General features: G+C 40.9%; 1 protein-coding gene across 4 annotated transcripts in view; it reads right to left on the bottom strand.

Annotated features, from left to right (window-relative positions):
- The window catches only part of LOC146394214 (uncharacterized), a 41,058-nt gene that overhangs the window by 20,132 nt on the left and 5,396 nt on the right, over positions 1–15,530 (bottom strand). For 3 of the 4 annotated variants that reach the window (XM_084920170.1, XM_084920243.1, XM_084920335.1), the window contains exons 4-16: positions 13,739–13,873; positions 13,434–13,547; positions 12,273–12,428; positions 11,895–12,071; positions 11,688–11,810; positions 11,468–11,581; positions 10,681–10,984; positions 10,396–10,511; positions 8,924–9,041; positions 8,746–8,837; positions 8,498–8,648; positions 2,822–2,928; positions 1,790–1,913 (exon numbers count right to left, since the gene is read on the bottom strand). In XM_084920170.1, the coding sequence (XP_084776296.1) occupies positions 1,790–1,913; positions 2,822–2,928; positions 8,498–8,648; positions 8,746–8,837; positions 8,924–9,041; positions 10,396–10,511; positions 10,681–10,984; positions 11,468–11,581; positions 11,688–11,810; positions 11,895–12,071; positions 12,273–12,428; positions 13,434–13,547; positions 13,739–13,873 (1,831 nt within the window). The remainder of the gene's footprint in view (positions 1–1,789; positions 1,914–2,821; positions 2,929–8,497; positions 8,649–8,745; positions 8,838–8,923; positions 9,042–10,395; positions 10,512–10,680; positions 10,985–11,467; positions 11,582–11,687; positions 11,811–11,894; positions 12,072–12,272; positions 12,429–13,433; positions 13,548–13,738; positions 13,874–15,530) is intronic. The other variant, XM_084920322.1, reaches the window with a different exon arrangement.

The raw sequence follows: 15,530 nt of genomic DNA, 5'->3' as shown, positions 1-15,530 counted from the left end.
TTCCGTAGTGTGAAGGTATTTCGGCTATTTCAAGTCTGACAAAAAACAGAGTAGCGCGCACTGTAAATTGTGCCGAAAGCAAGTCTGGAAATACAATAAAGCGGTGCAGCTCAATCTCTGACTGAAAGCGCTAATTCGTCATTCGGCTTTTGTCAGACTAAAGTCACTGTTAAAACTGTTTGAAAAGCTAAGCTATACAACAAGGAGAGATGGAGAATTTCCTTTTAGTTCTCAGTTTATTTGATATTGACAAAAGGTAGTCAATTTTGTCTGTTCTTCTGTAAAACAAACTAAGATTTATTTTTAGAATTAATATTTTGTTTCTAAGTGGAATTGACAATTTAGTAGTCTGTTTTGTTAAACGCTTTAGCGGCTGCCTTTTGTGTAGTTTGCAATATTTACCTTTATTTATCTGAAAAAGTCTCATGTTCCTTAAGTACATCTACCCTGTTGAACTTATTATGGGAAATAAATATTTAAATCAAAACAAGCTGCTGATTATTTCACATTTTACCTGTGAGCAACGGCACATTTAAATCTTACAAATATAGTTATTTGGCTTATATCGTGATATATATCGTTATCGCCTGAAATGAAAAAAACATATCGTGATATGAAAAAATCTTATATCGCCCAGCTCTACTTTGACAACAGAAATAAAACCAAGAACTCGACTTTTGGTTGGTAATTCAGACCAACAGAATACAGTGGTCTTACCCTCTAAACGGGTCTACACAAACTTGCAATCAGTTGCTAAAAAAAAAAAAAAAAAAAAAGAATCAGCGCAACCACTGGGGAACCGCCGAGTTTTCATAGTTACAAGGAAGGAAGGCAGCTGAGCCTTTAAAGAGAAAAGGACTCAGAGGAGCTTCATCACAGTAACGAGTACAGCTTCATTAAATACTGGCATCAGATCAGTACTGTCAGCCCAGGGGTCCGTACCATATGAGAACTGGAAACAGTTAGATTGGTGCATCCCTTGGAAAAAGGAGGATTTTCTTCTTATAAAAAAGAAGAATCCAGAAATCCAAAATTTAAAATTTAAGAAAACTGCATCTCTTAAGAGTATAGAATAATTCACTGACAACTTCATTTACTGATTATGAGGCAGGGTGTGAAATAGAATTTCAAATAGAATTTCAGTGCTTATCCACAAACAACCAAAAAAGACACCAGTCAGTTTTCCAAAAGTCCTCAGTCATTAATTCTAATATTCATTATAGTGCTTTTACTTTTGGGTGATCTTTTTTTCCCAAATGCTGGTGTATTTTTGGGTTTTATGACAGCAACAGTGCAGAAGACAGGATGGAGAAGAATTAAAGAAAAGGAGGTGACCATGCACACGACCAAAATATAAAAATAAAACTTACCACAGATGGAAAGCATCTTGCCACCTACATTTATATCATGTCACAATCAGTTCATTAAGACACAAACACTAGCCAGCTCAACCAGCATGCACATGTCCCCAAAACACTGGAAACTGAGTCACATGAATGAGAAGCAAAATATAAAAGTGAAGGTGCTCAATGTCAGGTTTTTCTTCATAAGGCGGGAATGAACTTAACTGTAGCTTTCTGTGTAAGCAGAAATAAAAGCAAGCTAATCCCTGTTCCTACAGTCACAGCAGTCGGAGGTTAGACGACAAACAGAATAAACCAACCAGCACCAACAATCCAGTGCTTAATAAACTAAGTTATGGTGAAAACACAAAGACAGCTCAGGCCTCCCAAAGTAATGTGCAGGTGACTGTGTGCATGCCAGTGGAAACTGTCCAGCGGTCTCACACCTGTGTCAGGAGTACTGTACTCGGGCCACCAACCTCCCATGTTCTCCCCTTCCATTGGAGTGGTACTCTCTGAGATACTTCGAGGATCCTGAAACGGGGCCTGCCCATCGAGCTCAAAGTCCTCCTGCCAGTGCAAAAGTTTGTTGTAGCAGGGGATTATATTTTAAGCAATCATTTGACATTTAGGGAAAAAAGGCAAACTGTTTTTGCAAGTCTACGGTGTACAAGGCAAACAAGATAAAACAGGCAGGTAGCGAGATTATTCTTCCTCTTTGAATAAAGTAAGCTTCCTGTTCTCTGTTATTAACCAAAAATAGAAAACTGGTATCCATCCATCCATTTTTTTAACTATATATACATTTTTAGACACTAGTACAGACTAGAATAGTCAAGCACAATCCATAGTTGAAAAACTAATCCATATTTACAGCAGACCTTGTTACCCTCAATTATTTATTTTAGCTCCTTTTCCTCTCCTTTGAAGCCGGCTTATTGCTGAGGTCTGTGTGATGCTCACATTAGGGATACCTGCTCTCACTGACATCATAAAGAGCAAAATGTGAAGAAACTGGGTGAAAAGGGAAGAGGGTGCTATTCTCAATGAAACTCAGACCAGTGAATATCTTTTGGTGTTTAATTGCAGTTAAATAAACTAAAACTATTATTTTTATTTGCCTTTCTAAAGGATAACGCTCATTTTGCTGATGATTCCATGCATGTAGTGTTCAGCTCCCTGTAAAACCTTGTATTAATGTTAACATGAAAAACACTTCAAAATAACAATCCCAAAAAGGATTTTAAAAAGGCTGTTGTGAAACCGTTTCTTTCTAGAAGGTCTGCCCTGAGCTGCAGGATTTGATCTGAACAGGATTTATTTCATAAAGAAAATGTTGCAAGACTCAGCTTCTGAAAATAACTGCAGACTGGTTGATATTAAGCTGTACAGTTAGCTCATTCTTCAGCAAATGTCTGAGGCCGTGCTGGTGTAACCATGATACAACCACAGAAACGTCTATAATAAGAGCCACCTACCTGCAGACTTCGCTGGGATGGAAGCGCCAGCTTCTTGGCCCTGTGCTGGTCGAGCCCCCGAGCTTGAGCCAACTCCTCCTCCAACTCCTGCTGCCGAGTGACCAGTGCTGGATCGGAGCAGCCAGGAAAGAACCAGTCATCCTCAATCAGTTTTGTGCCACAGGGAAAGGGGAATGATGGGTTGGATTGAGGGTGTATTTACGGATGGGAAGTGAGTTTAAAGTGGACTAGACAGAATTATCATAGTGTGGAACAGGATAATGTTTTTGAAGACAGGATGACAGAGATGGAGAGTTGACAAGAAGTATGATGGCATGATGGCTGGTGGTTTGGTGAGACACTTTCAACACCACAAACATACTCTGTGACAAAAAAACAGTTTAATCCAATAGTATAGGCAACGAGAGCGACAGTAAGACTGCAAGAGAAGTACAGCAATGACAAGAACTGAGGATGGAGAAATGGAAAGTTACTCCAGGTATTTATGCACTTGTGTATTTGCATAAGGTAGTGAACCTAAGAAACACTTCAAAAGCAGCATTCTGGTCAGAGCCATGCACACCTAATTTGCATAGCAAAGAAACACAGCATTTAAACAAGTGGGAAACAGGGAGGAAGGAGAAAACCCATCTTTATGAGTCACATTCAAAGCGAGTGCTTCATCACTGTGTCTTCGAAATGAAGAGCAGACAGAAACACCAGGCAGGTGCATATCTGAGGGGACTCTGATGGTGCTTTGACTTGTATTTTCATTTAGCAGCAAAGGATTCAAGAAGGGCAACGTCAAAATGATTAGAACTAAACATGTTCCCATCTGTTTTGTGACGACAGGTCAATTTTTGACACGTTGGGAGGAAAAAGGGGGGCAGCTCGTAGCAAAGGGTGGGGCAGGAAAAGGAAAGGAGTTCTGTGTGTTAACCGCGGTCAGTGTGGGTTCAGTGCACAAGCGGATTTAAACAAAAATGTATCAACCTTATTTTAGCAGCATAGCCGAAAACAATCATGACCCTCTGCAGCGGAATAGAGCCAGTCTGCCACATGCTGGGCATTTCACCCACACTGACTACAGCAGAGCAGATTACAGTAAAGCACATGCAAGTTCAGCAGAAACGTGAGCATTATGCATCATTATGCATCAAGTCAAAATAGTGCTGTGAAGTCTTATTACTAAAAATCAGCTGGTCTCAGGTCGGCTTTGTTTCTAGTGAAAAGCTGTGAAAAACAGAGCCGTCCTCTTCAATGCAATTCATCATTTAATCCATGATGTTAAATAGTCATCTACACAGAGAGCTATCGATGTGAATATGCTAGGTAGGATTTTTTAAAAAGTGAACTTAACTCCCTAATATTTCACAGCAAAGACCTCTTTGCTGTCAAAATTATTGTGCATCATAATCCAACTTTTTAACAGCATCACTGACCCACACAGTGCTGACTAACGTCTGCAGCAGACTTTAATCTGCACTGGTGAGCTGATATGTGCAAGTATATAGAAAATCAACTTGAAGATGGTCTTTAATGGGAGATTGGCCAATTTGAAATCTGGTAAGACTTTTTTACATTAATGAGTTAATTCATGGAACATAACGATTTCACCCTGTAGCCACTAATAAGCATCAAGTTTGATACTTCTTAATTCAAATACATGAATATGAAACCAACATCACAGCAAATCACAGAAGACCCACTGACAAAGGAGTATTTGCAGAAACATTTGAAGCTCATCATGAGTTAGAGCGCATGCTTCAATAGTAACTTTATCTGAATAAAATGACCAACATTACACCAGTGAGCAAGACTCAGATGAACTCTCTTTAAACTCAGTATGAAAAAGCACAAAGTGTTTTCCTAAAATTGATTTTGGTTTTCTGTCACACATGGATGAAATGTCAGTGAAGTGGAACACGCGACTCGACAAAACTCAAATTACCTTTTTTGCAGGGTTTTTATTGATTTATGAGGTTGACCCTTATTATTTGAGATCACATCATTATTGTCAACTACACTTGATTGATTCATGAACCTAATAGGCTGTGACACCACTAATCAAAATCAGGAGGAACAATTAGTAGTAAGAGACCATCAGCCATTTTTCTTTGAGTATGATGTTGGCTTCATCTAACTAGGATTAAAGAAGACTCTCATTTGCATGTTTACCATTGTGATAACATTCTAGATTATTCAAGCAGTGCTTTTGATTTTATAACAGCAGTATCATGTGATAAAACTGCATTAAAAATATATACTCCCATGTTAAAACCAAAAAAAACCTGATACGTTTTGTAATAAACGTTTCCAGATTTACAATAATGAGCTTAACTGAAGCATTCTTATTGCTGACAAAAATCCAGCCTGTAATGATGAGGCTTGTGCATATTTTAAAAGCTAACTAACATTTTAGGATCACTCACTTAAAGATAATACCTGCTATGTCTGTCTCTGACAAGCTGAGTGGGACTATGTTGCTGAGCAGTAATACAGATGTTTCACAGATGTTTCACATTTCTGAGTATGAAATGTGCCATCTGAAGCAGAGGTGGCATGCATATTTCACATTTAAAAACAACAACAACAACAACAAACAAACAAAAACAAAACAAATATCCAAATCCCCAAATTGAAAAGCACAAATACCTACACAGTGACCGAGTATCTGAGAAGGTGGCACTTGTGCATAGCTCTACTAAGCTATGTGTGTGTCTGTCTGTATGGAGGATAGGCTCTGATGAGGTTATATGCATTAGTCTTTTTAATAGGGTTAGTGCAAACCTACCATCCCACCACAATAGAGCAGCAATTTTCTTTAATTATATTTGAGACCAGTTCATTATTGTTGGTGATTTCAGATATCTTAGCACACCAGAAATCAAAAGATGAGAAGAAGAAACAGAAAGACAGAAGAAAACAAAAGGGTAAAGAATGGAAAAGAACAACACGGGACAGAGAAAGGAAGAGACTAAACTAAACAGCAGACTCTAACGTGCAGCATGACACTGTACTGCCTGTCGTTTCCACCAGCAAATGCAAAATTCAGGGAAACTCCAGGCAGTACAGTGTGCACGAGCTGCACTGGAGGTTTGGAGGAGCCTGCATGCACAAAACTGATGGGAAACTGTTCTGGGTGGCTGCTCCCATCCCTGGAGCAGGGGCTGGACAGGGAGAGTGGGGAGGGGGTGGAGGTCCATGAGATGGGAGGCAGCACAGAGTAAACCAAATCTCGCCAATGACAACAGTGAGGATGGGGAAAAAATGAAGAAAACAAAGTACTGTTCAGTCAAACAACACAGGAACATGACGAAAATGGTAAAACAAGCTAGCTCTATGAGAAAAACAAAGTGCGTGAAATATATTTGAAATGATTCCATTTAGTCCAGTCCTCTCCAGACTGAAGTTGACTCAGAGTTGATCAAACATTAACCCTCTGGGGTCCAGGGTATAACTGGCTGTTTTTACGTCTATATTTCACCTTTAAACACGGTTTATCTTGCCTGTTTGGCATCATTCTTTTCAGCAATCTACCTTTGGAGGCTTTTTTGGAGCAACTGTGACATTCACTAGTAGAACTGACACACAAAACAAAACGACTACACTACACACTAACTACACACTAACTATAGCCTCCGAACACGCTAAACATCACAAATCTCTCACATGTGAAAACTCGCTCTCTCGCCGGTGTCACTCCTAAAACTTCCCCCTCTTCCTAAACAACCAAGTGCCACATGTTGCCATATAAGTTTTTTGATTGGTCAACATGGTACACTTTAACACCAATAGAAAAGGGGTGTTTTTACTTCTTTTTATTTTTAAATTTTGCTCGCAAGCAGAGAGTGTTTGCTAGTAGGGGTGCAACAATACTCGTATCGATATTGAACCGTTCGATACGGTGCTTTCGGTTCGGTACGCATATGTATCGAACAATACAAAATTTTTAATTTATTTGATCAACTTTCCTTCTGACGATGCTGTCTGTGTTGAGCGCTCAGTGGATCTGCGCTCGACAGTGCAGCCTAGGCGGAGTAGTCGAACGCAGATTCACTGAGCGCAGGGCAAGCTAGCGAGACAGAAGTTAAGCTCTCCTTGCAACATGGCAAATTGAACCTCCCCCACCCTCATTCAGATCTGGCGTTTGGAACTATTTTGGTTTTCATGTGACGTATGACCCTGAAGGTAAGCGCGTCATGGACAAAAGTAAAACAGTATGTTGGATGTTCCACGCAATGCTCAATCACATGGGTGGGAACTAGTGCGTTAGCGCAGTTAGCTCGTTAACGTGTTGGCCGTCCAGCCCCAAGCACGGGGCGATCCACGGTAGCTCGTTAACGGAGATTTGCCGTGTTGTGGCGTTAACGTCATTTCAACGAGATTAACGCTGACAGCACTAGTGGGAACACAACGAATATGACTGCACATTTACGCCGACATCATCCTCGTGCAAAGACAAGTGGAAGCAGACAAAAACAACAAGCACGCATGCTACAAACTTTACCCGAGTCATTTAGACAGCCGTTAGCACAGGATTCTCCTTATGGGGACCTGATATGTTTAATATGCTGCTGAGAATATAGCCCAGAAGAAGCATATAGTATAGCTTTTATTTTGGAAAGAGACATTTCTCTGTAATAAACTCTCTTTTCCAAAGATGAGTGATTTCTCGATCAGATAGATTTATTTATTTTTTTTAAAAATAAATTTAAATTTAAAAACTGTACTTTTGAGTTAAAATATATATTTATAATTTTAATAAATGACAAATTAAAAAGGCATGAACATTTTTTTTGTATCGAAAAAATATCGAACCGTGACACCAAAGTATCGAACAGAACCGTGAATTTTGTGTATCGTTGCACCCCTATTTGCTAGCGCTCTCCTTAGAAAATGACATTTTTACCGTTCTTTCCCGCAGTAAACACCACTGTTTTATTCAGAAAAAACATTGCGTGTATTTTTTATCTTAACTCTGGTTTTACGTGCCCTATCAACACAATTTAAAAACTGGTGTATAGTTTTAAGTCTGCACTTTCGACCCAAGTGGAAATGGAGACTGTGGGTCGCTGCATCTTGTTGCTGTGTCGTCTTAAATTGGTCATGTGATTTTGACGCACCGGCACATCCGTCGACCCCAGAGTGTTAATGGAGATCGGAGGCACAGTAATGCCAGAACTGAACTAAAGTTTCCCCAAAACCACAGCTACCACTAAGGTAACTTGACTCTGACAGAACCCCGTGATCCACATTTGTGTTAACAAACAAAATGCCAAAAATGTAGACATCAGAGTTTGTGTTTTATAGTAACACTAAGTTCCTTTTTAGATGCTAACAGAGGATGTGTACTCTGATATACTAACGGGTTTAAGAATGACTAAATAATTAAAGTCGAATTTTGAGGAACAGAAATACAGCACAACTTTAAAGTATTAAAGAACAGGTTTTACTACTGTCGTATGAAGTACTGCGAGTCTTTTCTTGCATTTATGAAAAAGTTTTGTTTTTAGGTTCTTCACATATGTGAATGTCAGCAGACGTGTGTTATTTCACACTGGCTGAGGATTTCTGAGCAGATTAACTGTGACTCTGATGTTAACCCTGCTTCTACCTCCTAGCTATAACTGATCCCACCATCATTAGCTAATTTGATCTAAATGAGTTTGACTCATCCTCCAGCAAAAGTCTTACCCTCTCTTTCCTCCTCCATGTGGCTGATACGGAGGGACAAGGCAGCCTTCTCCTCCCTGGCCCGGTCTCTGGCACTGACCACCTCAGCTACCATCTCCTGCCACTCCAGCACCTGGCTCTGAGTGTCATCAGCGCTGCCTGATTCACTTGCCTACGTTCAGCAGGTGCAAAAAGGGATAAGAGACCATCCGTGAGTATTACATTTAAAAGAAAAGCAGCAGGTTTAAGAAAGCGTTTGGGTGCTAGACCTGAGAGGCAGCCCTCTTGGTGAACTGCTCCAAGTCTGCCTGTAGTGTCCTCTGTTGCTCCTCATACACCACCAACTTTGCCTCCAGCATTTCTAACGATAACATCGAACAAAAATAATGTTCATTTTTGAACTGAGGATTTCCCTAAAGCGTTTTCTGGAAAGTTACATTTTATTACCGTTTTTTGCTTTAACCTCCTCGTATTGCTCCACCTTCCAGAGGTTTTCTTCTCTCTCCTCCTCGAGTGCAGTGATGCGACTCCGCAGGGCAGTCAGGTCTGGGGGAGCAACTCCAGCCTAAATAGGGCAGAGTCAAACGTGTCTCTGTTTACTTGGCAGCTTTGCTTACCAAATGACTTTCAGCATTTTGACGCGTTTTAGATTTTCACTCTGGATAACAAACTGAAAACGGCGTCCTGCAGACGATCAGCTGATATAAAAGGAAAACGGATAACGTGACGGATGCTGCATCAGCTTTATGGTCATGACGAGCAGCGCGAGCAGTAACAAGCTCAAATCTAAAAACAGGTATCGTTTTAACAACACCAAAGAGAAAGCAATCTCTCTCCCTACAACTCAGAACAGTGTTATATCCTGTAAGACACAGTGTTACATGATTTAACACTGAAATGAACTCCCTGTATCGCGGGTCTCCTGTCGCGGCCTCGCTGTTTCCCGGATTTTTTTGTGTGCAATTTTCCATGGTTTTTAATTTTTTATTTTTATTTTTTTTTAAACAGCGCTTTATGTTCTGCGTCCTGATTGGCTGTAGACCACTGTCAATCACTCTCCCCCCTACCGTGTCTCCTGTACTTTACAGAACGCGTTCAGTTTGTCAAATCTACATAAATCTCTGATCGCTAGCAGTGTGACTCTGAAGTGCTGGACTTCTTGTTTGTAAGTTTTCTCCCCAACAAAAACAATCTCGACGAAACGCTTTGGACCGTCAAAGGCAGCTGCCTTTGGTTTCGTTCTATAATACCGGACTTATTTTTCTATGAAGGTTTGAAGTTTGTGTTTAAACAAGAGAGAAAAGTGTGAAAATGTTCATGCCTGTCTGAGAAAAGTGTATAAAGTGTGTAGTGAGGGGTTTAAAACATCTATAATAATTGTAAAAAACAAAGTTGGCTACTTCGCTGATTTCACCTGTCGCGGGTTATTTTTAGAACGTAACTCCCGCGATAAACGAGGGAGCGCTGTAGTATAGTACACCGTAAACATCTACATTTCTATGTTTTATTGATAAAGATTGCATACAATTGTAACATTTATACTTGAATAACTGCTGGTTTTATCATTCATAGCTCAACAATCAGTGGCTTCTCTTGACTGCAGGAGTTATTTTCTTCAGCAGTGCTGTGCAAACGTTTTGAACAGCCCTTATTTCTTTATATTTCATGTATGTTTGACCAAAACAGAGTTGTACAAGCCTGAAACCTGATATCTGGACTGACCATCTTTATTCAATACAGCCTGACCTCACTTTGGCAGCTTTTCTTGTTCTGTGAAGGTCACGCCATGACGGTCTTCCACTGGAGTTTTTTTTCCCCCTTTTACTGCACTGGCAGTGAATTTGGGATCTTTGCCATAAGCACAGCACAAAAGCACAAAATGCTTTGTCCATCCGACTTGGACAACTTGAAACCCTCACCTGGCTTCTCTTCAGTTCCTCCTCCAGCTGTCTGATTCGACTTTTAGACCAAGCTTTCATTTTTAGGAACTTGGCCTCTGATCTGCTGGCTTCATCTGTTTTCTGCTTTGCTTGTGCTGCAAAAATAACAAAAGACTAAGTTTGAAGCACTGAAAGAATTTGAAAATGTCCTCATGTTCTGCTGCATTTTGTGAATAAACTAAAAATTCCCAGGATGTACATGGGAAAACGACACAAACTGAACTCTGAAGGAGTTCAGACAAATCATCAAAATGAAGAACCAACCTTCCAGCTCAGCTATCCTCTGGATGGAAGCTGAATCTGTGAGCACATTTCCACTTCCTGATGCCTCCTGACTGGCAGGTGGTGCTGCTGCCTGGGCTCTCCTCAGGTCCTCCAGCTGCCTCATGAGCTCCTGTTGGGTTTGATCCAGCTGTGCTTGATGCTGCTCGGTCATTCGCTGCACCTCTGCCTGCTGCTTCTCCATCAGGTCACGGAGTTGTGCTCGCATCACATGCTTCTCTGCCTCCATTTTGGATTCAAGGCTCTCTCGCTCGACTTGTAGCCTCTGCAGCCGCTCTGAGAGTTCCTGCGTGGACAAAGTATTTGTTCCACGTAAGTTTCAAGGTGTCATTATTTCAAGAGAGGTTGAAGAATGTCTACGAAACAACAATAGAGACTGTTCGATAGGCTGAATGAAAAGTGAAGCACACTGCATCACAATCATTTCCCAGATAAAATATTTACATGGGAACTATTATGATCATTTCAGCACTATATTTGTATTCTTGGACTTAGCATGCTTTGCATGATGCACAGAGATTGGTGAAACCCCTCATTTCATCCTCTGTCTGAAACAAGCTGTTTTAGCCCCTCCCCCTGAGCTCGCTACATGTAAGCAACATTAGGGACATTTCTTCTCTGGTCTGAAAACGAGTGTTTACAACAGTCTGAAGCTGCGTTTAAGCTCAAAGACATTTATTAAATATGGAAATTGATCTTTTTGACAGAAAACAAGGAAAAACACCAACGTCTTTATTGAGACGCAAACAGGAGCGGCGAGTCTGCTAACCTTTATCTGCTGATCTCTCCCGTCCACCTCTCCCTGGAGAACATCAATGACCTGAGTTTTACCCAGCAGCACTTCCTCTTTCTCGTGAAGCTTCTGTTTTAGAGCCTTCAGAAGCTGAAAAGAAAAGCACAGATTCACAAACAACACAAAAATTCAAACTTCTTTTAGTTGCATGAACTCCTGACTGTCTGTGGGATGTAATCTTAAATGTCCGTGTTACCTGCTCCAAGTCTGCACTGGCATCTGACTTGGCTGCTAGCTTGAAGAGCTCCTGTTCGTGCATCTGGTTGATCTCCATCAGCTGGCTGTCCTTCTGAATGATGATGTCTTTGAATGTCTGGATCTATAAACAAGCACACGACTCACTGTGAACCCGAGACAGCTAAATTCTACAAAAGAAGCTGTATTGTCCTCTTTGAAAACCTACATTCTGCTTGTACATGCTCTCCTTTTGGCTGTACTGCTCCTTCTCTGTAGCCAGCAGGTCTTTGAGGCTGTCTGTCTGCTCCTGCAGCAAACTGTAGCGCTCCTCAGCTTCCCCCACTTTCTTAGTCAAGCTCTGTACCAGCAACTGCAGCTCCTGCATCGCCCCGCCGTCCTCAGCCTGGGGGGACAGAACACATGAGTGACAGTGACCGCATCTCTGAGAAAATGCAAGACATCGCCTGTTGTGACTCAGCTTTAATCCATTTTCTTCTACTTTTCTAACTTTGTCTGCCTATTATTAATACGTGCAATATTTGGATTAGAAAACTACAAAGAAAAACGCAGTGAGATGATTCTACATGCTCAAAGCATTTATGACCTCCTGTGGTGGTGCAGGTGTGATGGGCTGATCTCCAGCAGGCGCTGTTTGCAGGTGGACAATGTAGGCCTCTTTTTCTGCCAGTTTCTTGTCCTTCTCTGTCAGCATAGCGTCCATTTCTTCACCACGCTGCCGCTGAGACTCCAACTCCTTCATCTACACAAAGTATTGGTCAGAAAAATTAGATTTCAAAGTGTAAGCGTACACCTAGGGCTGTTCTCTCTTTCTCTTACATTTAATATAACCACACTACGGACAGACAAGCGTTTGTTTTTATGCGTTGTCGTTAGCAACAACAACAGTAAAACCACCGCGTGTCCACTTGTTCCACATAAACCTTTCACAATAAAGCTCAAGATCCTGTTGAGACTTTTCAAAATAAACTGAATCACGTGAAAGATGCAGATTATTTACGGATGAGAAGCAAAAAAGAGCCGCCAGGTGCTAAAAAATAAACCTTAGACTCAAACGTTAGAACAGGCTTTTCCCCGCAGCACGCCGTGTAATAAATACTCACAAAGAAAACGGCGGCCGTTACAACTTATGTCTAAAAATGTATCGTTTCATGCATCGGTTAAAACACTCGACTCCAGCTACACGACGCCCAGCTGGAAACACTTCACGCAAGTCGAGCTGCCCGAGATTCACAGAATTTACAGAAAATGTTACATTTTTGTGATTTATATCGTTATCGGACGATAGAATTCTTATATCGGGATATGAGATGTTGGTCATATCGCACAGCCCTACGTACACCTCAGGATATGTCACAACAGAAAAAGAAATGAATACATCCGTTTGCTCAGTGGCACCATTGTGGGTGCTGTCTGCGCATATTCATGGAGAGGATGATTATTCTGTAACTACAAGAAGAAATGAAGAAAAAAATATGGAGCCAGGAAAAGTAGAGTAAACTGGTGACATTTTTCCATAAATGTACTGGATTCATCTCTGTCGATACGAGCTGCGTTCCCTACGGCCATTTCTTTGTTCTCTGCTGAAATTAGCTGCCGTTGCTGTTCTTCTGTTGTGATTATAATTCAAATTAAGAAAGATAAATGTAATTATAAAAAAATAACTTCAAATAATTAAGTGGACGTGGTGGGGACACAGGGTAATTTCCCTTTATCTGGTAGGCATCAAAATCAAAGTATGCTTTACTTTGGTTTCCAGTTCCACATCTCTTTGTCCAAGCTGCTGTTCTAGTTCATCAACCTTCTTCTTCAGCAGGACAATCTTGCCTCGACTGGCTTGCTCTCCTCCTTCGGATGAACCCTAAACATGAAGATAGCACTTTAACAATCCCAATGGAAACAGAGCAGAAACATGATTCAAATGGGATCCACATGGCATGACTGTGTCTGAGCTTATAAAGCCAATGGTGCACTGAATCGCTGGAAAACGTTTAGTATTTATTTATTTCTACGTTTAACCCTTCAGCTCTGGATGTGCGTGCACATCTCCACCTTTTTGCCGTGTGTTGGTGTGCTCGGCCCCTGCTGCTTCTTCAGCTCCTCGAGCTGTGCCGTCAGAGACGTCACCTTGGCCTTGTTCTGCAGACGCAGTTTGGACAGTTTGGCTTCACAGGCCTCCTTCTCAGCCTGAAAACACAAAGAAGAACTTTAACTCCAGTTTAGTGCTTAGTTACGTCATCAGACCAGATGGTTTAACTGTAATATTTTAGGACACGTTAATAAAAAGTGAACTTTGGCAGTTTTAGATGTGTGTGTGTGTGTGTGTGTGTGTGTGTGTGTGTGTGTGTGTGTGTGTGTGTGTGTGTGTGTGTGTGTGTGTTGTTTACAATGCAGGAAATGCTTGCACTCTCCTGTAGCGCGGTTGCTAAATCAAACACATTCCTGTCTTTACTGTGGATTGAAAGGCTTGACTGTTTAATATTTAACACAGTTGATGTTTCTCACTGAAAGATCCAAGTCAGAGAGCAGCTTTAAAAACTGTTTTGACCAATTGTGCCTGCCTCAGTCAGATACTAATCTCTGTCAGTCACCAGGAATATTCCATTTCCCCAATCTATGTGATGACTCATAGGATTGAATAATTTAAGCACAGTCCTCATAAATCAAGGAACACCAGAGTCCTGCACACTGGAAAAACTTACTCATAGACTTAATCTTTGAAAAATGTATCCATCTGTGTACCCACATCCCCTTTTTTTGCTTGATTTTCTATCAAAACCTGAACAATGTTTACATTTTTAGCTATATCTGCACGCTACTCAAGAACACACTGACAGCCCAGTGTGAGGGCTCATTTTCAACTGCAAATGAGACAAATCCATAAATAACAATGTGTAGTTGGAAATTAGCATATAGGTTCATGTTTAATTATTTTTTCTCTGGTTTTCTTTCTCTTGATATCTCCAGGACTGCTTTACTTGGTCAGTGCATTTCAACATAAACATATTAAATACATATATCTCAAAATCGAAAAGAATTAAGTCTGAATTGAGTTCAGTTTTCTTGCCCATCTCTATTTAAGTGTACATCTCCAGCTATGGTGGCTACTGTATGATAAACAGCTGAGGCCACCATTTATAAATAGCGCGTGTCAGTCTCTATTTAAAACTAACAATTGTACCTTTAGAGGTGGAATTTGCAAACATTCATTCAGAATTTGCTTCTAATCTGATTCTAATGCAGTTACAGTTAGAGTCGAGTGTTTGGACAATGGCAAATTTGCCTCTGTGTACCAACACAGGGGATTTTTAATCAAACAACCAAGATGAAACTCGAGATTTTCAGCTTCAACTCAAGGTTTAACCAAAGTCTTGTATCAACAGTTTAGGATTTACAGACATCTGTTCCCTCATCATTCCACGAGAAAGTAAGCAGATAAAAGATATGAAATTGAGTGAACTGAGCACTAAGGTTGAACTTGTATTGTAAAGAATCAATAAGAGATAGCAAAAACTAAATCAATAAACTGGTACATTCAGCCAATCCATCAAAGCCCAGACAGTCCACTAGCCTATCCAGAGGAACACAGACTTTTTCAGGCCGGCTGAGAATCTCTCCACTGTGTACGGGGTTGACCTGAGGGCCTCCTCCAAGAAGAACATGTACAAAACACCTCACCCAGAAAGCGTCAGGTCAGATGCCCAAACCACCTCTCAATATAGAGGAATAGCAGCTCTACGCTTCACACTTACCTTGCAGCAGCAGATTTGAGCAGGCACCTGTCTGCCCAGCCTTCTTCAGAATGATGTCAAAGTTCTGCTGGAGGTGGGAATTAAACTTCATG

This window comes from Perissodus microlepis, chromosome 1 (genome assembly GCF_051167445.1).
Source record: "Perissodus microlepis isolate ML-2025 ecotype Zambia chromosome 1, ASM5116744v1, whole genome shotgun sequence".
NCBI classification, from domain to species: Eukaryota; Metazoa; Chordata; class Actinopteri; order Cichliformes; family Cichlidae; genus Perissodus; species Perissodus microlepis.
Note: the sequence above shows the minus strand (reverse complement) of the source record. Positions and strands in the feature narration are given on the sequence as shown.